Genomic DNA, 25902 nt, shown 5'->3' with positions numbered 1-25902 from the left:
GACCTTTCATCATCTCCATTTTGTTTCTATTTAATAGACTATAATATGGATTTAAGGTATACATTTTATGTGTTTTTTTTCTTTTGGGAATGAAATCTGTTTTCCATTATAGTTTGAAAGTCCACTTATTTTTACTTTGTTTCAACTCATTGAGAAGGGAGAAAATTTTCATAATCTTAACTCAGACCAGATTATCTTGCTTTTTTACTTTGCTATGACCCTTCTGCCTCCAAAGAAAACCCACTCATTTAAATAGCAATTCAGTCTAAAATATAGGTAGTTCTTGGGGCGCCTGGTGGCTCAGTGGGTTGAGCTGCTGCCTTCAGCTCAGGTCATGATCCCAGGGTCCTGGGATCGAGCCCCAAGTTGGGCTCTCTGCTCAGCAGGGAGCCTGCTTCCCTCTCCCTCTCTCTGTCTGCCTCTGCCTGCTTGTGATCTCTCTCTGTCAAATAAATAAATAAAATCTTTAAAATAAAATAAAATATAGGTAGTTCTCTAGTGGCATTTCTGCTTTTTCTTTCTTTAAAACCAAGATATTCACTGATGGAGTAAATGGTTTGTTACTTTATGAAATCAGTTTGACTATATATCACATATATCCAGGTAGATGAAAAAAATAAAAAAACCTAGACACTTCTTTTAATATTAGGGAAAAATGGAATCTATCACTGGATAGGGGAAGACCTTCTGAGTTTAAAAAAATGGGAAAAAAATCACAGAAGACAATTTTGAGTAATTTAAGTTTTAAGTTCTTGTTAAAAAAATTTAAAAGGCAGGGGCACCTGGGTAGCTCAGTGGGTTAAAGCCTCTGCCTTCGGCTCGGGTCATGATCTCGGGGTCCTGGGATCGAGCCCCGCGTCGGGCTCTCTGCTCAGCGGGGAGCCTGCTTCCCTTCCTCTCTCTCTCTGCCTGCTTCTCTGCCTACTTGTGATCTCTGTCTGTCAAATAAATAAACAAAATCTTTAAAAAAAAAAAATTTAAAAGGCAGAGTACATGGGGCACCTAGCTGGCTCAGTCAGTAGAATTTGGAACTCTTGATCCTGAGGTTGGGAGTTCAAGTCCCATGTTGGAGGTAGGATTTACTTAATAATAATTAAAAAGAAAAGGGGCGCCTGGGTGGCTCAGTCAGTTAAGTGGCTGTCTTTGGCTCAAGTTGTGATCCCAGAGTCCTGGGATCCAGCCCTGCATCGGGCTCCCTGCCCAGTGGAGAGCCTGCTTGTCCCTCTCCCTCTGCCTGCTGCTCTGCCTACTTGTGCTCTCTCTGTCAAGTAAATAAATAAAATCTTAAAAAAAAAGAAAGGCAGTAAGACAGTAAGACAAATATGACAAAATATATGACAAAATATATATCTCTTATGTTCTAAAATCTCATACAGATTCATTTTTTTCAGACCCGACTGTGACACTGATAGATAAGTGAGCAAAGTATATGAATAAACAATTCACAATGCAGGGGATATCATTACTATGAGAAAACCATTCAGTCTTTGTAAAAATTTTAAGAAATACAAATGAAGTCAAGATGTCAGTTTTCATTTGTCATATTTATTAAATTTCACTCCTCTTGGGAGCATAATTTAAAACAGCTCTTTGGAATAAGATTTCAAGTAAAAAAAAAAACTTGAAACTATTTAAATGCTTTGGTATAGTTATTAGTATTCTAAAGAACCCAGCTGAAAAAAAATGTATGAAGGACATGAAGAGTAAATTTGCAGAAGAGGGAATCCATGTGGCTAAATATAAAAGGTTTCTGTCTTTGTAGTAATTGGGGAAATACAAATTAAAATCATGATAATGAGATTTAATTTCATACCTGTTATGCTTGCAAAAACTGGAGATTCTGATAATACCAAATGTTGGCTAAGACTATATAGAGCAAGAAGAATTCTTATAGTTTGTTTTTAGGAATATAAATTGGTTATACCACTTTGGAAAACATTATGGCAGTATCTAATAAAGTTTAAGATTTGCACATACTATGACTTAGCACTTTAATTCTTAAGAATATAACCCTGAAGGGCACCTGGGTAGCTCAGTTGGTTAAGAGATTGTCTTCAGCTCAGGTCATGATTCCAGGGTCCTGGGATTGAGCCCCACATCAGGCTCCCTGCTCAGTGGGGAGCCTGCTTCTCCTTCTCCCTTTGCTCTGCCTGCTTGTGCTCTCTCAGTCTCTCTGTCAAATAAATATATAAAATTTTTAAAAAAAGAATATACCCCTGAAAAACCCTTGCATTGTCTACAATAAGTTTGCATATATATGAATATATGAATAAGAATATAAGAATATTTATAGAAATATCTTAACAAATGGTAAAACCTTGGGATGAAAAAAATGAATGTTCATCATCAGAAGAATATGTTGAGGAATCCTACAGTGAATTTTACCATTCAGCAAAATGGCAAAACTGAACACAACTCGATGTACCTCACAATATAATGTTAAGCCAAAGAAGCAAAATGAAAGAAATATGTACAGTAGCATATGTTTGTCAGAACTTCTCAAACTAAATTTAAGACCTGTGAATTTTCTGTATATAAGTTACATCTCAAGAAAATATTCATACTGTGTAATTCCCATTTATGTCAAGTTCCAGACCAGGCAAAATAAACATGAATTGTTTATGGATGCATACATATGGGGTGAAAGTAATATCATGATTAAATATTAAACCTTTGAAAAGAAAGGGTGTGGGATGAACAGAATGAGTTACACATCCAAGAATAATAATTTTTCTTTTAAATATCTGAGGCAAGGGGGCCTAGTGGCTCAGTTGGTGAAGTTTCTTCATTTCAGCTTAGGTCATGATCTCAGTGTCCTGAGATCCAGCCCTATTTTGGGCTCCATGCTCAGCCTGGAATCTGCTGGGGATTCTCTCTCTCCTCTCCCTCTGCCCCTCTCCCCACTTATACCCTCTCTCTGTCAAATAAAATAAAACCTAAAAAATAAGTATTTGGGTCAAATAAGGCAAAATTTATTAAAGCTGGGTCATGGGTAGACCAGTTCAGTATATTCTTTTGTGTTTTTGGAACACTTTATAATTAGTTTGTTTATGGAAACTTTTTTTTCTTCTTTTTTTCAAGGGTTTTATTTATTATTTGACAGAGCACAAGCAGGGTGAGAAGCAGGCTCCCCACTGAGCAGGAGGCCTGATGTGGGCTCAATCCAGGACAGGACCTGACCCGAAGGCAGACACTTAACTGAGACACTCAGGCACCCCTGTTTATGAGAAATTTTAAGAACAACTTCATTGAGATATAGTCCACATCCTGTATACAGTTTATGCATTGAAAGTGTGTAACTCAAAGGTTTTTTTTGTGAATTTAGAGTTGTGTTAGCATCACCACAGTTTCAGAACATCACCCCCCCCCCTTTTTTTTTAAATTTTATTTATTTATTTGAGAGAGAGAGATGACAAGTAGGCAGAGAGGCAGGAAGAGAGAGAGGGGGAAGCAGGCTCCCCGCTGAGCAGAGAGCCCGATGCGGGACTCGATCCCAGGACCCTGAGATCATGACCCGGGCCGAAGGCAGAGGCTTAACCCACTGAGCCACCCAGGTGCCCCACCCCCCCCTTTTTTTAAAAGCTTTTATTTATTTATTTGAGAGAGAGAGAGAGAATGAGTAGGAGGGGCAAAGGGAGAGGGAAGACGCAGCCTCCCAGCTGAGCAGGGAGCCCAGTTCAGGGTTGGAGCCCAGTTCAGGGTTTGATCCCAGGACCGTGAGATCATGATCTGAGCTGAAGGCAGCAGATGCATAACTGACTCAGCCACGCAGGCGCCCAGTTTCAGAACATTTTCATCACCATAGAAAAAACAGTAATAGTCACTCCCCATTTCCTTTCAACTCCCACAGGCCTAGGCAACCACAGTCTGCTTTCTGTTTCTGTGGATTTGCCTGTTCTGCACGTCACGTAAATAGAATCCTATATATATAGTTGTTTTTACCTAATATGTTTTCAGGATTCATTCATGTTGTAGCATATATCAGTATTTCATTTCTCTTTATTGCCAAATAATAATGTCAGTGTACAGATATACTACATTTTGTTAATCAGTTGGTTGTTGTTTGAATTGTTTCCACTTTTTGGAATTACTCTATTAAGAGTACTGCTGCTGTGAACATTCATGTACAAGTTTTTATTTGTATGTTTTTATTACTCTTGATATATACCTAAAAGTAGAATTGTTGGGTCCTATGGTAACTCTGTTTAACCTTTTGAGGAACTGCCATATCCTTCTAAAACAGGTACACAGTATTACATTCCCACCAGCAGTGTATTGTTTATGAAATTTTAAATGAAATGTCTGTAGTTCTTTATCCCATTAAATAGACATGTACTGAGTATATGCCATTATATGTGAGGATCTGTGTTATATGTACTGAGTCCTAAGCAAAAATGTAAACTAAGCAGTAATTGTTAGCCCTACAGCAGCTATCCCCTATGCAGTAATTTTGTGTAGTGTAATTTTTATGTAAACAAAGTACTGTGGAGCAAGGAGGGAATGTTAGTCCTGAGTATTGAAAATCTGGAGAACTTCTCTGAGGAGTTCACCTTGAGGGGCACATGGCTGGCTCAGTCAGTAGAGCATGACTCTTGATCTCAGGGGTTGGGAGTTTGAGCCCCATGTTGGGTATAGAGATTGTTTTTAAAAAAATTGAATCTTTAGGGGCGCCTGGATGGCTCAGTTGGTTAAGCAGCTGCCTTCGGCTCGGGTCATGATCCCGGAGTCCCGGGATCGAATCCCACATCGGGCCCCCAGCTCCACGGGGAGTCTGCTTCTCCCTCTGACCCTCTCCTCTCTCATACTCTCTCTCACTGTCTCTCTCTCACATAAAAAAATACAATCTTAAAAAAAGAATCTTTAAAAGAAAAAGTTCATCTTGAATATTTTATATTAAGAACTTTTAATGATAGAGACCAATACTTTTTTTTTTGCCTTTTTGTTTTGTAATTTTTAAAATTATTTTTGTTAACATATAATGTATTATTTGCCCCAGGGGTACGGGTCTGTGAATCGTCAGGCTTACACATTTAAGACCAATACTTTTATTAGGTGAAAAATAGTTTCAAATGTTTTAAATACTCTAATCTCAAATATATTATAGAAACAGAAAATATAAGACACACACTGAATTATTAATGGCAGTAGTAGGTGGAATTATAGGTGACTTTCTTCCGTAGCCTTCACATTTCTACCAGAGGCGTTGTTGTACTTTTGTATTCAGGAAAAAAAGTATTAAAAATAGTAAAATTGGGGGCACCTGGTTGTCTTAGTTGGTGTGACTCCTGATGTCGAGGTCATGAGTTTGAGCCCCACATTAGGTGTAGACCTTACTTAAAAAAAAAAGGAGGGGTGCCTGGGTGGCTCAGTGGGTTGGAGCCTCTGCCTTCGGCTCAGGTCATGATCCCGGCGTCCTTGGATCAGGCCCAGCATTGGGCTCTCCGCTCGGCGGGGAGCCTGCTTCCCCTCCCCCCTCTGCCTGCCTCTCTCTGCCTACTTGTGATCTCTGTCAAATAAATTAACAAAAATCTTTAAAAAAAAAAAAGGAGATAAAATAATAAAAATTAAATTGTCGTAGACTTAAGTCTCTCATATCCTATGAGAGAAATTACGGTTTAAAAAAAGTATTATACTTTATGGGGCGCCTGGGTGGCTTAGTGGGTTAAAGCCTCTGCCTTTGGCTCAGGTCATGATCCCGGGGTCCTGGGATCGAGCTGCACATTGGGCTCTCTGATCAGCGGGGAGCCTGCTTCCCCCTCTCTCTCTGCCTGCCTCTCTGCCTACTTGTGATCTCTGTCTGTGAAATAAATAAATAAAATCTTTAAAAAAAAAGTACTATACTTTATAATTACCTCATTTTTTTTTTTTAAGTTTCATGCAGAAATTTATTTTGACCATGACTTACAAAGTTACGTTCTTGTGGATCAAGGTAGTCAAAATGGTACAGTTGTTAATGGAAAACAGATTCTTCAGGTGAGTGTGTATTTATTTATTATTTGGCACATAAGTCTTAAAAAATGAACTGAAATTTTTATTCTGAAAGCCATAGTTGTTAAACCTAAAGTTTGGGTCAGATCACTATTCAAGCCCAAATGCATTACATGAAAGGGGATTCCCAGATAGGGCTGAAAAAAGCATATAGCAAGTGGATACTTAACTCTTGAGTTTTATCTTCTAATTATGGATTTTTGCCTTATTTTAGAAGTAAATGCATTTTAAAGCTCTTCAGAATAAATGGTCTTACAGTAACTTAAAAGGCACTCCTTTTTTTGTATTTTTAAAAAAAATTGTTTAAATGGAAATGTTGCTAAACTGGATACTCCTTGAAGACAGGGCCTATGTCTATCCAGTTAACTCTTGTATCACCAACATTTGGCAAGGTGCTTGGCACATAACATATGGAAGAAAGTAAATGGAAGAGGGTGGAGAAGTCCTTAGTCTATAAGAATAAAAAATGATATAAAACTGAATTATCAGGAAAGAAGAGGAAAAAAGGGAAATATGCACCTAGCCCCTTAATATTTTATCTTTTTGACTATAATGGCTATTCATTTTGGTAATAGATTGTTTGATGTTTGGGGTGGGTATTTCTCAAGGATTACGCATGGAGATGAGATTAGCGGGTTTTGATAATATAAAAGTTGCTCGGTTCAGGTATCTTCTCCACTAGTTGAACATTGTATCATCCTCAAGTTGTGGAAATGTGTGCTGTGTGTACATATGTGTGTCTGTCTCATTGAGAACCATCCTAAATATTTTTTTGTTTTAATCAGATACTACTTAGAGTAAACATAAAATAATTTTACATAACTCTCTTGGGTTTCTGTGTTGTAATTTTTTCCTTTAGCCTAAAACTAAATGTGACCCTTACGTCCTTGAGCATGGTGATGAAGTGAAAATTGGAGAGACCGTACTGTCTTTTCACATCCACCCTGGCAGTGATACCTGTGATGGCTGTGAACCAGGACAGGTTAGAGCTCACCTTCGTCTTGATAAGAAAGATGAATCTTTTGGTATGTGAAACATACTATTATATGTAAGCATGATAACTTTTCTGTTGAATTCACTGGAGTATTCTAAAAAACTATAAAGTATCAGCTACCAGCTTCATATTTAATTGATGTAATACTGTATTGAGATACATCTATGTTTTAGTGAATATTATCACATGAGACTAAGAAATGACATATATTTGAAATTTGAAACCTAGGCTAGTTGATTATGATTTTAATAGATTTTTTTAAGCTAGTAGATTGTGATTTTAGTTCATTTTTCTCTGCAACAATTTAGTTGTGCTATTATAGCATTAGGTTGCTTTCTGACCCATAAGGTGGTAATTAGCTATTTTTGCTAATAAAGTTTAATAGACTTTGGAAGCAGCATGGCAGTGATAGCTAAATGTCCTTCAAAAGGTTAATTGTGACACAACTAGAGTGAAGATTGGTTTCCTTTTGACTTCTATTTATGGATATAAAAAAGTCAGCCGTGGTTAAACTCTGTCATAATAATATAATAGGCCGGTATATTATATATATATATAAAAATATGTAATATAATAGAGGTATTAAGAGTTATTGATTGATATGTTTTCTTCCTCCATCCATCCATCCATCCCTCCCTCCCTCTCTCCTTTTCTTTCTCTCTTTCTGATTTTACTTACTTGAGAGAGAGAGCGAGCTTGAGGGACAGAGGGAGAAGCAAACTCGCAGCTGAGCAGGGAGCCCAGTGTGAGTCTTGATCCCAGGACTGGAGGATCATGACCTGAGTTAAGGCAAATTCTTAACTGTCTGGGCCACCCGGGCACCCCAATATGTTTGCTTTCTTACTTAGAACTTCTGTTGCTCTATTATCTATCTATATATATATACCATTATTTTCTGTAACAACACTGTAAGAGGTTGTTATCTTACTTAAATCCGCTCCTCAAAGGCTTTTAAATTTTGAATAGATACTTTGAACCAGTAAGAAGTTTTTTTAACATCGCTTTCCCCCAAAAACCAATTGTACGTGTTAATTGTATATTTTTTTTCTGATTCTAGATGATGAAAATGAGTATGGTACATTACACAGTAATGTGAATCTTAGATTCGGTGATTTTTACATGCCTGTATTCCTTTAGAAAATTAATAATATTTCTGCATTTGAAATTCCGTTATAATAATCATATCGGAAAATTAAGATGTTTAGTGTTCTTTTGTTACCTATATAGTAGCATTCCTGTAGTCTTTGGGACTTGGTTTACTTCCCAAGTAGATTTAGTTACCAGAATGCTGAAGGGACATCACCACAACTCAAGATTCTTTTATATTAATGTTTATTTGAACTTTTAGTTAATATGCAGATGGATAGTATTAATTTTTTATTATTAAATAACAATATTAATTTTGTGTAAAATCTATCAGACTTAGAATTTTTTCTTTTAAACCAAACTCAAGGGACACCTGGGTGGCTCAGTTGGTTAAGCGGCTGCCTTTGGCTCGGGTCGTGATCTCAGCGTCCTGGGATCGAGTCCCACATCTGGCTCCTTGCTCGGTGGGGAGCCTGCTTCTCCCTCTGCCTCTGCCTACCACTCTGTCTGCCTGTGCTCGCTCGCTCTCTCTCTAACAAATAAATAAATTTAAAAAAAAAATAAAAAAATAAACCAAACTCAACTTTTTCCTTTTAGTTGGTCCAACACTAAGTAAGGAGGAAAAAGAGTTGGAAAGGAGAAAAGAATTAAAGAAAATACGAGTAAAATATGGTTTGCAGGTAAGGATGTTAAATACTGTTACATTTGTTAATTATGCATCTGGTTTTGAGTAAAAATGTTTTTAGATATACATAGTCCATTTTATATGTAGAAATAACAGCTATTTGGAATGATTTCAAGATTTATGTAATTTCTTTTAGTTGGTTACTATTTACTTCAACAACTATTGAGGCTGGAGTATAAAAATGGTAATAATACCCAACATTCAAGTAGCCACTTCTGGTTTTTAAAAAACTTGGATTAAGATGGTGCCATTGAAGAACATTGTTGGAGTACTGGTACTGAATCCAAAACGTACTTTAAACCACAGTAATTAAGACAGTATAGTATTGGCATAAAGATGAATAGGTCAAGGGAACAGAATAATGAGTTGATAGATAATAGAATAATGAATAGATTCACAGATACGTAGGTGTGTATGAGGGGGTGTGTGTGTGTATGTATGATTTTCAACAAAGGTGTGAAGGCACTTTAGTGGAGAAAGGAGGGTCTTTCTCAACAAATGTGCTGGAGCACTTGGACAGCGATACGCAAAAACAAACAAAATAACTTTGATCTACACCTTATAACGTATAAAAAAATGAACTCAAATGGAACATAAATACAAATTTAAAACTTCTAAGTTTCTAGAGGCAAAGGTTTTTTTAAGATACCTAACACCAAAAGCACAACCTATAGAAGGGCGGATTAATAAATTGTACTTCCTCCAAAACTTCTGTTCTTCCAAGGACACTATTAAAAGAATGAAAAGACATGAGACCCCTGGGTGGCTCAGTTGGTTGAGGATCTAACTCTTGACCTCAGCTCAGGTCTTGATCTCAGAGTGGTGAGTTCAAGCCCATCACTGGGCTCCACACTGGGCGTGGGAACCTACTTTAAAAAAAGAGAATGAGGGGCGCCTGGGTGGCTCAGTGGGTTAAGCCTCTGCCTTCAGCTTGGGTCATGATCTCAGGGTCCTGGGATCAAGCCCCATATCGGGCTCTCTGCTCGGCGGGGAGTCTGCTTCCCCCTCTCTCTGCCTGCCTCTCTGCCTACTTGTGATCTCTCTCTGTCAAATAAATAAATAAAATATTTAAAAAAATAATAAAAAATAAAAAAAGAGAATGAAAGATAAGCCACACACTCAGAAAAATATTTACAAATCCTTAACCTGATAAAAATCATAGATCTTGGGGCGCTTGGGTGGCTCAGTCTTTAAGCGTCTACCTTCAGCTCAGGTCATGATTCCAGGGTCCTAGGATCGAGCCCCACATCGGGCTCCCTGCTCAGGAGGATGCCTGCTTCTCCCTGTCCCACTCCCCCTGCTTGTGTTCCCTCTCTCGCTGTGTCTGTCAAATAAATACATAAAATCTTTTAAAAAAAAAAAAATCATAGATCTTATATCTGGAGTATATAACAAAGTCCCAAAACAATAAGAAAGCTATTTGTTTTTATTTATTTATTCATTTTTTATTTTTCTAATTTTTATTTAAATTTTAGCTAACATACAGTGTAATATTGGTTTTTGGAATAAATTTCGTGATTAATCACTTATGTGTAACACCAGTGATCATCATAACAAGTGCCCTCCTTAATACCCATCACCCATTTAACCCATCCCCCCACCCATCTCCCTCCATCATCCTTCCCTCTGTTCTCTAGTGTTAGGAGTCTCATGTTTTGCTTCTGTCTCTCTTTTTTCCTTCCCATATAGTCATTTGTTTTTTCTTACATTCCACGTACAATTGAAATCATATGATATTCATTTTTATCTGAGTGACTGACTTCGCTTAGCATAATACACTCTCATTCCATCCATGTCCTTGCAAATGACAAGATTTCATTCTTTTTAGTGGCTAAGTAATATTCCATTATATACATACATACACACACACACACACACCACCTCTTCTTTATCCATTAATTGGTTGATGGATACCTGGGCTCTTTCCACAGTTTGGCTATTGTTGCTAACGCTGCTATAAACATTGGGTGCATGTGCCCCTTTGAATCTGTATTTTTGTACCCTTTGGGATACATATCCTAGTAGTGTAATTGCTGGATCATAGGGTAGTTCTATTTTTAACTTTTCGGGAAATCTCCATACTTTTTTCAGAGTGCCTGCACCAGTTTGAATTCCTACTAACAGCGTAAGAGGATTTCCCTTTTCTCCACATCCTCGCAGACATCTGTTGTTCCCTGTGTTAATTTTAGCTGTTCTGACAGGTTGTGAGGTGGTATCTTGTTTTGATTTGTATTTGCCTGATGATGGTGATGTTGAACATCTTTTCATGTGCCTGTCAGCCCTCTGGGTGTTTTCTTTGGAAAAATGTCTATTCATGTCTTCTGCCTGTTAATAAGAAAATAATTTACAAATGGGCAAAAGAGCGGCACGTGGGTGGCTCAACTGGTTAAGTGGCTGCCTTCGGCTCCTGTCATAATCCCAGGGTCCTGGGATTGAGCCCTGCCTTGGGCTCCCTGCTCAGTAGGCAGCCTGCTTCTTCCTCTCCAACTGCCCCTCTCCCCTGCTCATGCTTGCCCTCTCTGTCTTTCTCTCAAATAAATAAGTAAAATCTTTAAATTAAAAAAAGTGAGCAAAAAGGGGATGCCTGGGTGGCTCAGTTGGTTAAGTGTCTGCCTTCAGCTCAGGTTATGATTGCAGGATCCTGGGATTGGGCCCCACATTGGACTCTCCGCTCCTCAGAGAGTCTATTTCTCCTTCTCCCTCCACCACTCTACCTGCTTGTGCTTGCTCTCTCTCTCTCCCTCTCTCTCAGATAAGTAAAATGTTAAAGAGGTATTGAGAGTGAGGGAGAGAGAACAAGCAGGGAGGAGGGGCAGAGGGAAAGAGAGGGAAGCAGATTCCCTGCTGAGCAGAGAGCCCGATGTGGGGCTGGATCCCAGGATCCTGGGATCATGACCTGAGCCAAAGGCAGATGCTTAAGTGACTGAGGCATCCAGGTGCCCCAATAAATAAAATCTAAAAAAATAAATAAAAGTGAGCAGAAGATTTAAATAGACATTTCACGAGTGCAGATGTACAGATGGCAGCTAAACACATGAAAAGATGTCTAGTATTGCTGGGAAGTTGCAAATTAAAACCAAGTAAAAAGACTGTCTACATCAAATGTTGGTAGGCACCTGGAGAAGCTGGAATTCTCATACAGTGCTTGTGAGAATATAAAGTGGGGCAGTTGCTTTGGAAAATAGTAGTTTCTTGGGGCACCTGGGTGGCTCAGTGGGTGAGCCTCTGCCTTCAGCTCTGGTCATGATCTCAGGGTCCTGGGATCAAGTTCCACATCGGGCTCTCTGCTCGGCAGGGAGCCTGGTTCCCCTTCTCTCTTTCTGCCTGCCTCTCTGTCTGCTTGTGATCTCTATCAAATAAATAAATAAAATCTTAAAAAAAAGAAAAGAAAAGAAAAAATAGTAATTTCTCTGAAGGTTAAATGTATGCCTACCATGTGATTCACCGTTCTACTCCTACATATTTACCCAAGAGAAATGAAAGCATATGTTCATACAAAGACTTAGAAACAAATGTTAATGATGGTTTTTTTCTTTCTTTTGAAAACCTTTTTTAAAAATTTTTATTTTTTTTTTTTACCAAAGTATAGTTGACATACAGTGTTGTGTCAGTTTCACATGGAAAACATAATGACTTGACAGTTCTGTACATTACATGATACTTAACCACAGTAAGTGGAGTTACCATCTGTCACCACATAATGTTACCAAAATATTATTAATTATATTCTCTATGCTGTACTTTTTACCTCCCTAATGTATTTATTTTATGACTGGAAATTTGTATCTCTTAAACCCCTTCGCCTAATTTGCCCATCCCCCACCTCCCCACTTCCCCACCTCCCTTCTGGCAACCACCAGCTTGTACTGTATTCTAGTTCTCTGTTGCTAGCTTCTGTTTGTTTTTTAGATTCTATATATAAGTGATGTTATGTTGCATTTGTCATTCTCTTGACTTAATTTCACTTAGCGTATTAACTTCTAGGTCCATCCATGTTGTCCCCAAACACAAGATGTCATTTTTAATGGCTGACTAATATTCCTGTGTGTGTGTGTACACGTGTGTGTACACCACATCTTTTTTTACTTTTTTAAAGATTTTATTTATTTATTTGACAGACAGAAATCACAACTAGGCAGAGAGGCAGGCAGAAAGAGAAGGAGGAGAAGCAGGCTCCCTGCTGGGCAGAGAGCCCGATGCGGGGCTCAATCCCAGGACCCTGGGATCATGACCTGAGCCGAAGGCAGAGGCTTTAACCTACTGAGCCACCCAGGCGCCCCTGTACATCACATCTTTACCCATTCATCTCTTGATGAACTCTAGGGCTGCTTCCATATCACAGCTATTGTAAATAATGCTGCAGTAAACATAAGGGTGCTTGTATCTTTTCATATTAGTCTTTTCATTTTCTTTAGGCAAATAATACAGTAGTGGAATTCCTGGATCCTATGGTATTTCCATTTTTAATTTTTTGAGGAACCTCCATCCTGTTTTCCATAGTAGTTGCACTAATTTACATTCTGACCAACAGTGCGTGAGGATTCCCTTTTCTCCACATTCTCACCAACACTTCTTATTTCTTGTCTTTCGCATACTACCCATTCCCATCCGTGCGAAGTGGTATTTCATTGTGGTATTAGCAGCTTTTTCTCTAGTAACCAGAAATAGGAAAAAACTCATGTATCTATCATGAATGGATAAACAAATTATGGTGTATCTATATGGTCAAATACTCTTTAGCAATAAAAAAAATGAGCTGTTGATACAGGCTGCAATATGGGATGAATCCTAAAATAATTATGCTGAGAGAAAGAAGCCAGACAACATGAGTGTATGTGCTGTATATATCCATTTATATAAAATTCTAGGAGGGCAAACTAGCATATCATGACAGAAAGATTAGTGGTTGCCTGGATACAAGAGAGGCAAGGAAGGCTCTCTAGGGGTGGATTACAAAGAAGGTTGAGGATACTTTTGTGGGAGATAGATTTATTTATTATCTTGATCATGGTGATGGTTTCAAAGGTATATACAAATTTCAGACATATCTAATTGTATGTTTTATGTGTAACATATTAATTATGTATTGTTAATTATCACAATAACATTTTTATTTATTTTTTAAAAAGATATTATTTATTTATTTGACAGAGAGAGATCACAAGTAGGTAGAGAGGCAGGCAGAGAGAGAGAGAGGAGGAAGCAGGCTCCCTGCCAAGCAGAGAGCCTGATGTGGGGGCTCGATCCCAGGACCCTGAGATCATGACCTGAGCCGAAGGCAGAGGCTTAACCCACTGAGCCACCCAGGTGCCCCCACAGTAACATTTTTTAAAAACATTTTTAAAAAAGTAGATGAGGAAGGTAATTAGTATTCTGTTTACATTTGAGGACCTAAGCTAAGGGTCACTCAGCTGCTAAGTGGCAGAATTAGCTATGGAATCTAGGTTTTTAAATTTTTTTATATTTTATTTATTATATATTTATTTAAGTAACCTTTACACCAAATGTGAGACTTGACCTCATGACCCCCGGATCAAGAGTTGCATGCTTCTCTGAGCCAGCTGCATGCCCCAGGAATCTAGGGCTTAAGTGCATTTGTCCAGTGGTTTTAAACTTCATGAATTTGTGGGGAAAAAATGCTGCCAGAATAACATATTTTTCTGCAGAATTGTGTTTTTTGTTGTTAACTTTCACACTAGGAAAAATCATAATAGAAAAAATGTTGAGGGGCTAATTTGGGAGGAAAATAGAAGATAATAAGGAGAGGATAAAATGTTTTCTCAAAAGTTTTAACTCTCTTGTCTTCTGGGGGAAAACCCATTAGGGTTGGTGGTTCTATATTTTTCTTCTCCCTTTAAAATCAAAATTAAGTAAAAATTTCTGTGGTACTTACCTTGAATTTTATTAACATTCCCTAGCATCTTTCAGGGATTTATATAAAGATCAACAAGTCATAAGAAAGGGAAAGAGAAAGAAGCCTTCTCTTCAGCCCCAAGCGAAATTGACTACCTCTGCTTTTGTGCCACTGCTGTGTCTTGTGCATACTCTTACTGTCGAACCAGTCAGACAATAGCATACTGAAAGCAGATGTGTCTGCCTTTCGGGATTATAAAGTTCTTTGCATACCACACTTTTTATTCAGTAAATATTTCTTGAGTGGCTGACTAATCATATAAATGGAGCTATATCAAAGTAAAAATCTATTTTATTGCCATGGCAAAAGAGTACCTGCTCTTTTCCACTTTTTAAACACTTCCTACCTTTTTCCCTCCTAAGGAATAACACCTAACTATTTTAGGTCTGTTGGAACTTTCAGTTCCTTAGAGAAAAGAAGTCATCAATGTTTTGCCAAACCCAGGAGTTCTACATATTTCTTTGAATACTGGCAGTTTATGAGAATATGCGTACACAATATTAAATCAAAATGTACTATATGTTCACTTACGATTACATACTACAATTTAGATGTGATTTATATTATCTTCTATATGCAGTTTATGTTCTACAACTTGAAGTAATATAAACCTTTCAAAAGAGATAGAATGAAAATAGCATACTCTAACAAATTGTCTTAATTTATGTCATAGCCTGTTTTGTTGTTTTAATAGAAACTACATTGAACCGTATTTGCCAAGTAAAGCAAATACACAGACAGTTCATTTTCATGTATCAGTTTGTTTTCTTCAATGAATATTTCATGTTTATAAAGAATACAGACTATGAAGATGAAAAGGCATTGAAGAATCCAAAATACAAAGATAGAGCTGGAAAACGGAGGGAGCAGATTGGAAGTGAAGGGACTTTCCAAAGAGATGATGCTCCTGCATCTGTTCATTCGTGAGTACTAAGTTTTAATTTCTCAAAACATTCTTGGCACTGTAATCACATTTGTAGAGTAGTATGACTTATAGGACTATATATACTGGTAATTAGTCTTTAAAGGAATGGTTCTTAACAAGATGGAAATACTGTCTCTGTTTACATTTTCTTTTAATAATAGAATTCCATTCCCTAGAAGATTACTTAGCATATATGAAAGTACTAATACTTAAACAGACATATATACACATACCTAACATTCTAGCCATGCCCTTGAGTGAACATTTTTTTTAGAGAGCCATGAATCTGGTGGGGGAATGGGGGAAGGAGGGGCAGAGGGAGAGGGAGAAAGAGAATCTCAAGCAGGCTCCATGCCCATTGCAGATCCCAATGCAGGGCTCAAGCTCATGACCCGAGCCAAAATCAAGAGCTGGACATTTAATTGACTGGGCCATCCAGGGGCCCCTGAGTTAACATATTTTTTATATACTAGATATCTTAAAGTTTGGACTAGTAAGAAATTAGTATGAACTGTGTTTTGGGGGGGTATTTTTTATAATTATTTTAATACTTACCTACTTTTGTTCTTGTTGACTCTGAAATACTATTTTTCTTACTTATTTTTCTTTGGTTCAGTTTTTTTCTTTTGGTAAAGTAGCACTGATAACATGAAAAATGTGATTTTTGTGGCCTATATGATATGGCCATATTTCTGCATTTAATCATATACTAACTACACTTTTTTTCCAGAATATAAATTTGGGTTTAATTAGAATTTAAATCTTTTGTGTAAGACTGACAACTAACCATAAACTTTGATTAAATGTATTTTATTAATTCTAAAATATACTACTTGGATAGAGTTTTAGTTACGTATATATGACAGCAGTGTTTTCTTAATGGTACATAAAATAGCAGTGCATCTTGTATCCATCAACCTTGATGAAATACAGCATTATGAATTAGATATATAAACAACATGATTTTTTTTAAGTTTAGTATTTTTTATATAATTGCTGGAAAATACAAAGATAGCATTAGAGTTAAATTAGAAGGCAGAAATAAAAAATGAAATACATTGGTCTGACATTGCTTGGTTTACTGTTATTGAGCTAATTTAACATATTTTGTAGAACCGAAAATACAGTGTGTGATGGAACATAAAATTAAAATATCCTTAAACTAGCAGAACATAAAATCATAGAACAAAATGCAAATAGTGAATGAGAGTTTTGTTTAATTTTACTTTTATTTTTCTATTGGTGTATAATTTATATACGTAAAAATATACAAATGTAAGTATCACTATCAATAACATATTTTAAGATTAACACATTGTAGAGTATACATTTCTTGGTCAAGAAATATAAAATGATCAGTAATCCCCAGAAACCTGGCCTCTCCTAATACCCCTTCTTGATCATTAATTCCTGTTTCCTCCCTTAAGACAACCACTTTCCTGACTTCCAATAGGAACAGATTAATTTCACTTATTTTTGAATTTTAAATATATGGGATAATTCAATATTTATTTTGTGTCTATATTCTTTTTGTCCAACATTACTTTGTTAGGTATATTTTATTTTCAGTGCTGTATAATATTCTCTTACATGAATATGACACCATTTATACATTTTACCATTGATAGACATCTGGGTTATTTCCAACTTAAAGTTATTAGATTTGTGGCAGAAACATTCCTTTTTTTTTTTTTTTTTAAAAGATTTTATTTATTTATTTGGGAGAGAGAGAGAATGATAGAGAGCATGAGAGGAGCGAGGTCAGCGGAAGAAGCAGACTCCCTGCCGAGCAGGGAGCCTGATGTGGGACTCGATCCCAGGACTCCAGGATCACCACCAGAGCTGAAGGCAGTCACTTAACCAACTGAGCCACCCAGGTGCCCACAGGAGAAACATTCTTATACATGGGGGTTTTTTTTGTGTACCAGTATGTGTTTTTCTTTTAAGTAGTATATATAAGAGAATTTATTTAACTGTATTAGGTAGGCCAGTTTTCTATAGTATTTTTACCAGTTACTTTTAATTTATCAGTTTATTATAAATGTGACCTACATGGCCTTTTTGAAATCAACTATCTTCTTAATTTCCTTTAAAGTGAAATTACTGATAGCAACAAAGGTCGGAAGATGTTGGAGAAGATGGGTTGGAAAAAAGGAGAGGGCCTAGGGAAGGATGGTGGAGGAATGAAAATTCCGGTAAGATGTGTGTTTTCTTTCATTCTTTATTTGTACAGCAGATGTATTTACTGTGTACTTGCTTTGTACCTTAGTGCCAGGAATATAGTATCAAGCACAAATAGACATGATTACTGTCTTTGTGCGTTCATAGTTACCAACACACACACACACACACACACGCACATTGTTTTGTGTTGTTTTTGTTTTCTGGGGTTTTTTTGTTTTGTTTTTTAAAGATTTATTCATTTAAGAGAGAGTAAGAGTACAAGCAGGGGAGGGACAGAGGGAGACGAAGAGAGAGAATCTCAAGCAGACTCCCCACTGAGCACAGAGCCCTGCATGGGGCTCCATCTCATGACCCTAAGGTCACAGATCTGAGCTGAAATGAAGAGTCCGACGCTTAACCGACTGAGCCATCCATGCGCCCCCACAGTGTTACTTTATAAACAGGCAGATCCTGTATCTGTTTTAGATTTAAGAATCAGGTCATGTAACAAGCAGTAAAGGGAATAGTGTCTGGAAAACAATGCACTGATTAATTTTGCAGTCCCCATGGTTCATCAGAGGTTTAGATTATCTTTTACAAAAACCTTACAAGGTAACATGATTAAAGAACTTTTTTGATAATTATCTGGTACCTAAGGAGATAATGGATGGATCAGTGTGAGGGTTAATGTGAATTTTCTCACTTATTGAGGTACAATAAGTGGGTTTTATAGCCAAACCTACAAAATAGAATTATTTTGTTAGAATAGGTGTTCTGTCACTTACTAGTTGTGTGACTTAGGGCAGGTTGGACTTGAGTTTTCATATGTAAAAATGGGGATTATAAGAACTGTTTTTCAAGGGGTATTTCCAAGGTGAAGCTAAAGCCCTTAGTATGGTGCCCAGCATACAGTAGGTACTCAGCACCGGTAGCTTTTAATAGTTCTCAAAACAATCAGAAGTCCTGCCCCTCATCTTATGAAAATAATCACGTTCTATTTGTGGCTCTTATTTATTTATTTTTTAAGATTGTTTGATTGATTTTAGAGAGCATGTACGTGCAGAGCCCAATGCCAGGCTCAGTCCCACGACCCATGAGATCATGACTTTAACCAAAACTGAGAGGCAGTCACTTAATCAGCTGAGCTAGCCAGACCTTCCTCTCTTTGTGACTCTTCATGTTTAATCTCCGCTTATACTTTCTTAGGCAAGGCTAGAGCAGCAGTAGGTTTAAGTATGTCCATTGCCTTTTCTTCTTCTTAAGGTGGGACGGCAGCCTCTGTGGCATCTCGGTGAAATTTAGTGGCTACTCTTTAAGGAGTACTCTGTTTTCTGTACAGTGTCAGCTGTGGTTACTGATAAGCAAGACAATGTAGATGAATGACTTGAAGTTCTTTATAGAATCATGTGTGCATTCCTGCATGTGTTTGGTAGATTTGACAGGTTTATCTTTTGCATCAGTCTTTGTAAATCAAAGAATTAAAGTACCAAGTTGGGTATAGCAAATTTCAGTGTATTTAGACTCTATAGTAAATCAGCTGCTCAATTTTTGGTAACAGATCCAGCTTCAACTTCGGCGAACACATGCAGGCTTGGGGACCGGCAAACCATCTTCGATTGAAGATGTTCACATTCTCCAAAACAAGAGCAAAAAGAACTGGGAGAAAGCACGAGAGAGGTTTGCTGAAAACTTCCCAGAAACTAAATCTCAAAAAGATGTGCCAGGAACCGTCCCTTGGGTCAAAGGGACCATAGAATAAAGGTTAGTCATAGAACACAATTCAAGCTTTTTTAAATAAAGAGTTTATAAACTCTTATTTTATTGTAGAACTTTTCCCTCCAAATGAGTCAGTGGCATGAGGGAACTGTATCACAATTTACCCCCTCATGATTCAGATATGTGTAATAAACTGTGGTTTGCAGCTTTTAAAAAAACATTTTTAAAAAATTAATAAATAGTAATTAGGTTATGCTGTGAGCAGACTAAAGTTCACAGGGCACGGCTGAGCTTATCAAACTGTTATTTTATCTTGTCATTTGTAAGACCCATTTAAGCAAAATTCATATAATCAGTAATGATTTAAATGTACATTTGTCCTTGTCTCCATGTATTCATTATTATAAGATATGCAACAAGAGAAACATCAAAAATTTATAAAAACAAGTCTGATTATATGCATCCTTGTTTATGTCCTTTAGAACTTAGATAAAAAATGTTGAGAACACAGGGGTAGTGGTGCATAACTTTTATTATTCTTGAAATATTCTAAGTAATATAATTGAAGAACTAATGAACAGGTGATATGTTATAGAAAATTAGTCTTTCGTTGTTTTCTTCTGTGAAGAATTTGTTGATTTGTACTATAAAGCATTTACATTTGGTTTGTTTTATAGCTGAAATATTTAGATATGAGCAATTGAGTACAGTATTGAAATATTCCATGTGCTGGTATTTATAGTTTTGATAAATCCCATTGCTGGCAATGGAGTTGTGCCAGAGAAATCTGGTTTCTACTGCTAAAGGATTGCCTAGCCAAGGCCTCAAACACAAGATATTTGTTGAAAATGTCTTCAAATGCAATAAAAATGTTATAACATCAAGAAGGTGATTCCTGGAACCAGTGTTTTAAACATATTGGTCTGCCTTTAACTCAGGACCAACCAGAATTTTCCTCTTCCAGTTGGCAGAGCAGTAACACCAGGATAACTTGCAGTTTCAGAGAGAACTGCAGTGCAGCTTTCTGAGTGCAGATGTCGCTGCTCTGCCAGCTGTCACTGTTCTGTTCCTTTCTGTTCAACTTTTTTCTCAGCTTTTTGCTGAGAAATTATGCTGAAATAGGCTCTTTTCTGGCAGTGAATAGAAGCTATAGCTCCCTCATCTACTATAAAGAAATGTCTTTAAGATTTAGAAATAGGAAAAGAAAATTCTGAAAAAAATTATATAATGGGGAAGATAATTCAGAAAGAAAGGCTACGTGCTGGAATTTCTACTCTGATTCGTGCAGGGTACTTAGGAAGAAAAGGTCATGGTCGGGAAAGAAAAGTAAATACATTACTAAAGATGAGACATAGACCAAATGAATTGTCAAGACTCTGTGTGTCTAAGCTGGGATAATCAGAGGTCCTGTAACTCCAAATCTGCAAAAAGTAATTTTCTGTATCCTTCCTATCCACCTACACACCCTGACACTTACATATATACATTAAACTTGAAGGCAACAGGAATATTCTGCATTCTTTTTTCTAAAATAGAAAAAAATTGCTCATTTAAATGTGGTTCTGGTACTGGTGCCCTGTATATAGGTAATAATATAGGAGGCCCAAATTAGAATTGTGGTAGATTTCACTCATTAAAGTATACACTGTATATATAATATTTCCTGTTTTTATTATTAGATTGTGGAAGGCTTTTTTCATTGCTTTCTTTTGTTAAGAAAATGGAGACTTGAAAATGGTGATAAAAATTGAAATATATGTGATGTTTGCGTTATTAAAACCCTTTGCAGATCTAAAGTCTCAGGGCTATACTGTATGGTGGTTAAAGGACTGAATAATGTCTGGGTCTATTTCCATTTGTGAAATAAGAAAAATATTTATCTCTCATGTCTTTTGAATAGAAAATGAGAAGATGTATATAAAAGCACTTTGTAAACTGTAAAAGTAGTATGGAGATGTAAGCTTCTGTTTGTTTAGAAGCAAAGATGTGAATTATGTACAATTTGGATTACACATAAAATTGTTTTGTGTCTCATTTTAATTATTTATTCACACAGTATAAATTTATTGTAGTAGACTTTAAGGTTTTTTTTAAAAAAAAAGATTTTATTTATTTATTTGAGAGAAGGAGACAGAGACAGAGCCGGGGGGTGGAGGGGCGGGGTAGGGAGAAGCACACTGAGCTTGGAGCCTGATGTGGGGCCTTATCCCAGGACCCTGAGATCATGACCTGAGCTGAAAGCACTTAACGACTGAGCTACCCAGGTGACCCCCCCTTTTTAAAAGACTTTCTTTATTTGAAAGACAGAGCATGAGCTGGGGGGATGAGGCAGAGGGAGAGGGAGAAGCCTAAGGGTTTAAGTGGAGCTACAGGTTGCTGAATTCTGAGAAATCCAGTATCTTTCATTTTTACCAGAACATGAGAAGCTGGCAAAATTTGAGAAACCGTAATTAAAGTAAACTAACAGAAGTTGTTTTTTAGAATTAAATAGCTAGGTAGCACTTTTTCTCAGAAAGAGGATTCCCCCCCGCTTTTATTGTTATTTTAATTTTTTAAAAGATTTTATTTATTGATTTGAGAGAAAGTGGGGTGAGGGGGAGAGGAAGAGGGAGAGGCAGACTCCCTGCTGAATGTGGAGGCGGACATGGGTCCACCCCAGGACCCAAAGATCACAGCCCAGTCCGAAGTCAGATACCTAATCAACTGAGCTACCCAAGCTTTTAAAAGTTTTTATTCTGGTGTTTCATTTTTATTCTTATGAAATTTAATCGCTCAGCCAAATCAGATACCTTCCAACTTCTTGTGTAAAAGATTATGTCTTAATTTGGCACATTTTCCAAGAGCTTGTAAAAGAAGCTAGAAATCTCAAATAAGGGAAAGCAAGAGCTGTCAGAGATTGTGTAGAAAGGTCATCCCATCAAGTTGCAGGACAGAGGGATGTGCTTGGCAGGGAGCCAGCAAGGCATTTCTGGACCCAAGACCTAAAGGTGTTCACAGTGTTTCCCTATCATCTTGTCTTAAGCACGCTTCTTATTTTTGTAGAGCATCACTTATATCTCTGCTCTGTATCTTTAATCTGAAACACTTTTACTTTTTCAGACTTTATAGTGGAAATATATACATAATTTGGATTCTTCAAAATGAGTTAGTGTTTATGTGTGCGTATGTGTGTGTCAGAGCCCAGGCTTTCTCTCTGCCTTTCTGTTTTACTAATCTTCGTGTTGGTTTATGGCCTTATAGTTGCACATGACTTGGAACTCCTGTGTCATTATATTCATGTCCAAAACAGGAAGAAAGGGAAAAGAGAGCAATATTTGTGTTCTGTTTTACCAGGAAGTTAAAGGCTTACTCAGAAACTGATAGCAAACTTCTTCTTAGGGCATTAGCTAGAATCTGATAATGTGACTACCCATAGTTGCAAGGGAAGTTGGAAAGGTGGGCAAGAGGATGGTCTGTCTTGGACAATCACAAACCATCATGTGGGGCTGAACATGTTGCTGTTGGAACAAAATCAGGGTTCAGTGAATAAGGTGGAAAGAGGACAGAGGTTATTGAATGGACAGGTAACGGGCCCAGATAGCTCAACTATCCATCAGTGGGAATTCTGTGGGATTGGTTAAATTGTTTTTGCAGTCCTCCTGTGTAATACTTTGAAACCATTCAAATGTGTTAGTTAGAATTATCTATATCCTGATAAAGAATATTCTCACTACATCACTGACTTGAAAAAGCAGATTGTAGAAAAGTGTGTATAGCCTGATCTCATTTTTTAAAAAATGTAAGGGTATACGTCAAATTGTGAATACTAATTGCTAAAGAAGTGAGCAGACTTTCACTTTTTTTTTTTCTGTATGTGACCTTTGAAGCAAGTATAATTGTGCACTTACGTATGTGTGCTCATACACATTTATAATAGGTAGGAATATAACACTTGCAAGTCGAGAGGCCTTCAGGGCTCAACCCCAGGCATTTTCCTTACTCTCCTGTGCCACATTTCATTTACCGTTTACATTCCCTTGACTTCAGGTTTTCTTTGCCAGGATACATCTCCAACTCCTGTCTTCCCTCCAGTCTATCCTCCACACTGCAGACAAAGTGTCTTCACAGAGCACCTCTTTCGTCATCTCCTACTTAAAACCTCTTATGGCTTCCCATTACTCTGAGGAGTAATCCTGGCCCATAACACCCTACCCGGTCTAGCCACCGCCAGCTTTTCCTGTCCTCTCTCCTATCACTCCCACTTGCTGTCAGGCTTCAGCATCCTGACCTTTTTTTAGTTTCTCAATCATGCTACACCCTCTCTACCCTAGGGCCACTGAACTTCTGTTATGTCTGTATTGCTCTTCCTGTACTCTTTTACCTAGGTAACTCTGACATTTAGATCTGTGCTAATTCCCTTCAGGGGTGCAGCCCTTGTCCCCTAGACTGATCGATTGCCTTTGATAAATGTTCTTGGGAATCTATATTTGCTTCATGTAGATTGTTTACTTTGGGTCACAGAGACTAATGTGATTAGAATAGCATTTGTCTGTCTAGATTCTTAAGTGCCATATGGGCAAGACCTTGGTTTTTCTCTCAACTGTATTCCCAGCGCCTAGCACTGTGCCTGGGTTATAGCTTACAGGCAAGCAGTGAAAGAACGAGGTGGGTTTGGGGAATTGCAAGTGGCTTGATGCAGATGGAGTTTTGTGTGACTGAGGAAGCATGGAAGGAACTGAGGCTAGCTACACAGAGGGTGTGAAGCAATGGTTTTCAAACCATTTTGACCATGGTCCATGTTAAGAAATATAGTTTATATCATGGCTCAGAACATAAGTATGTTATATGTGCATTTATAACAGGTTTTATTTTTTTTTTTTAAGATTTTATTATTTGAGAGAGAGCAGGAAGAGGAGCAGAGGGAGAGGGACAAGAGACTCCACACTCAGCACGGTGCCCGATGTGGGGCTTAATCCCAGGACCCCGAGGTCATGACCTGAGCCAAAACCGAGAGTCAGTCACTTAATGGACTGAGCTACCCAGGCTCCCCTGTAACAGGTTTTATATACCAATACTTAGTTGTTAGTTCACATAATGTACTCTTTATTTTTGTTTTCCAAATCACTAATTCCAACCACTAAATTGATTTCATAATCCCCTGATAGGTTGTGTTCTACAATTAGAAACACCCGGATTTAAAACTTGGTTTTCAGATGGTTTGACAGAACCCATGGCATTGTCTTAAAGGAGCTGCGGGTAGGTGGGTATGTATGCGAGTGCGTATGTGTGTGTATGTGTGAATAAGTGATGGGGGTGGGAAAGGGTTAGGATGCCAAACTGGTAATTCCAGTTCTCATGCTGTTAACCAGAATTAGTCTATGTTGATTTGACTTCCAGATTTCATACGTAGAAAGAATTTCATGGCTTAAAGAGGAGCTGGTGGGGAGGGGAACTGAACCACGTACCTTTAGCTATAATATTGTGTTCAGAAATTTGGATTGGGGGGACGCCTGGGTGGCTCAGTTGGTTGAGCCGCTGCCTTCAGCTCAGGTCGTGATCCTGGGGTCCTGGGATCGAGTCCCGCATCGGGGTCCTTGCTTGTCGGGGAACCTGCTTCTCTCGTTGCCTCTGCCTGCCTCTCGGCCTGCTTGTGTGTACTCTCTCTCTCTCTCTCTCTGGCAAATAAATAAAATCTTTAAAAAAAAAAAAAAAAAAAAAAGAAATTTGGATTGGGGCTCCTGGTTGAGCCCCAGTCAGTAGTCGGCTCAGTCGGTAGAGCATAGAACTCTTGGTCTCAGGGTTGTGAGTTCAAGCCTCACATTGGGTATGGAGCCTACTTTAGGAAAATAATAATAATAAAAAAAGAAATTTGGATTTTATCTCTTCCACAGTGTGGAATTCCTGAAGGTTTTAAGCAGTGAAATATTCTCATTAGATTGTTTTATATCAGAATAACTGGCTGATTGAAGAGGGGCTGATTGAAGGAGACTAACAGACCTCCTTGAGGGCTTTTTCCATCTGTCAGATATTACTGAGCACCCATCAGGAGCTGTGCAGACCTGTGAAGGCAGTGACCATTTTGGTCTTATTCACTGTTGTATCTTCCATACCTGTCACAGCATTCGATGTTTATGATGGCTCAAAGAGCATGTGTTGGTAGGATGGATGGAACCCACATCTGTAGCATGTCAGACGCTCTGCTAAGCACTTAACATACATTATCTTCTTTATTCCTGCCAGTATTTTATGAATTAAAAAAACTGAGGTTTGGAGAGGTTTTTATTTTGCTCAAAATCAAAAAGTTTCTATGGCACAGTGGCAGAGCTAGGGTTTAAATCTTGATTCTTTTCATCCCAGTGCACTATTAAGAGCACAGGCTAAGGAGCCTGGCTGATTTGGATTCGCATTTTAGCTCTACCACTCCTGAGCTGAGCGATGTTTAAAATTTGTTT

General features: G+C 37.7%; 1 protein-coding gene across 2 annotated transcripts in view; it reads left to right on the top strand.

Annotated features, from left to right (window-relative positions):
• The window catches only part of AGGF1 (angiogenic factor with G-patch and FHA domains 1), a 62755-nt gene that overhangs the window by 23019 nt on the left and 13834 nt on the right, over positions 1-25902 (top strand). Inside the window, exons 11-17 of one of the 2 annotated variants that reach the window (XM_080803564.1) lie at positions 5872-5973; positions 6848-7013; positions 8666-8748; positions 15463-15590; positions 17688-17787; positions 19314-19516; positions 24616-25293. In XM_080803564.1, the coding sequence (XP_080659690.1) occupies positions 5872-5973; positions 6848-7013; positions 8666-8748; positions 15463-15590; positions 17688-17787; positions 19314-19514 (780 nt within the window). In that variant the 3' untranslated portion in view covers positions 19515-19516; positions 24616-25293. Of the gene's footprint in view, positions 1-5871; positions 5974-6847; positions 7014-8665; positions 8749-15462; positions 15591-17687; positions 17788-19313; positions 19517-24615; positions 25294-25902 lie in introns of those variants that run through there. The other variant, XM_080803563.1, reaches the window with a different exon arrangement.

This window comes from Martes martes (assembly GCF_963455335.1).
Source record: "Martes martes genome assembly, chromosome: 5".
Lineage (NCBI taxonomy): Eukaryota > Metazoa > Chordata > Mammalia > Carnivora > Mustelidae > Martes > Martes martes.
This window is presented reverse-complemented; position numbering and strand designations above follow the sequence as displayed.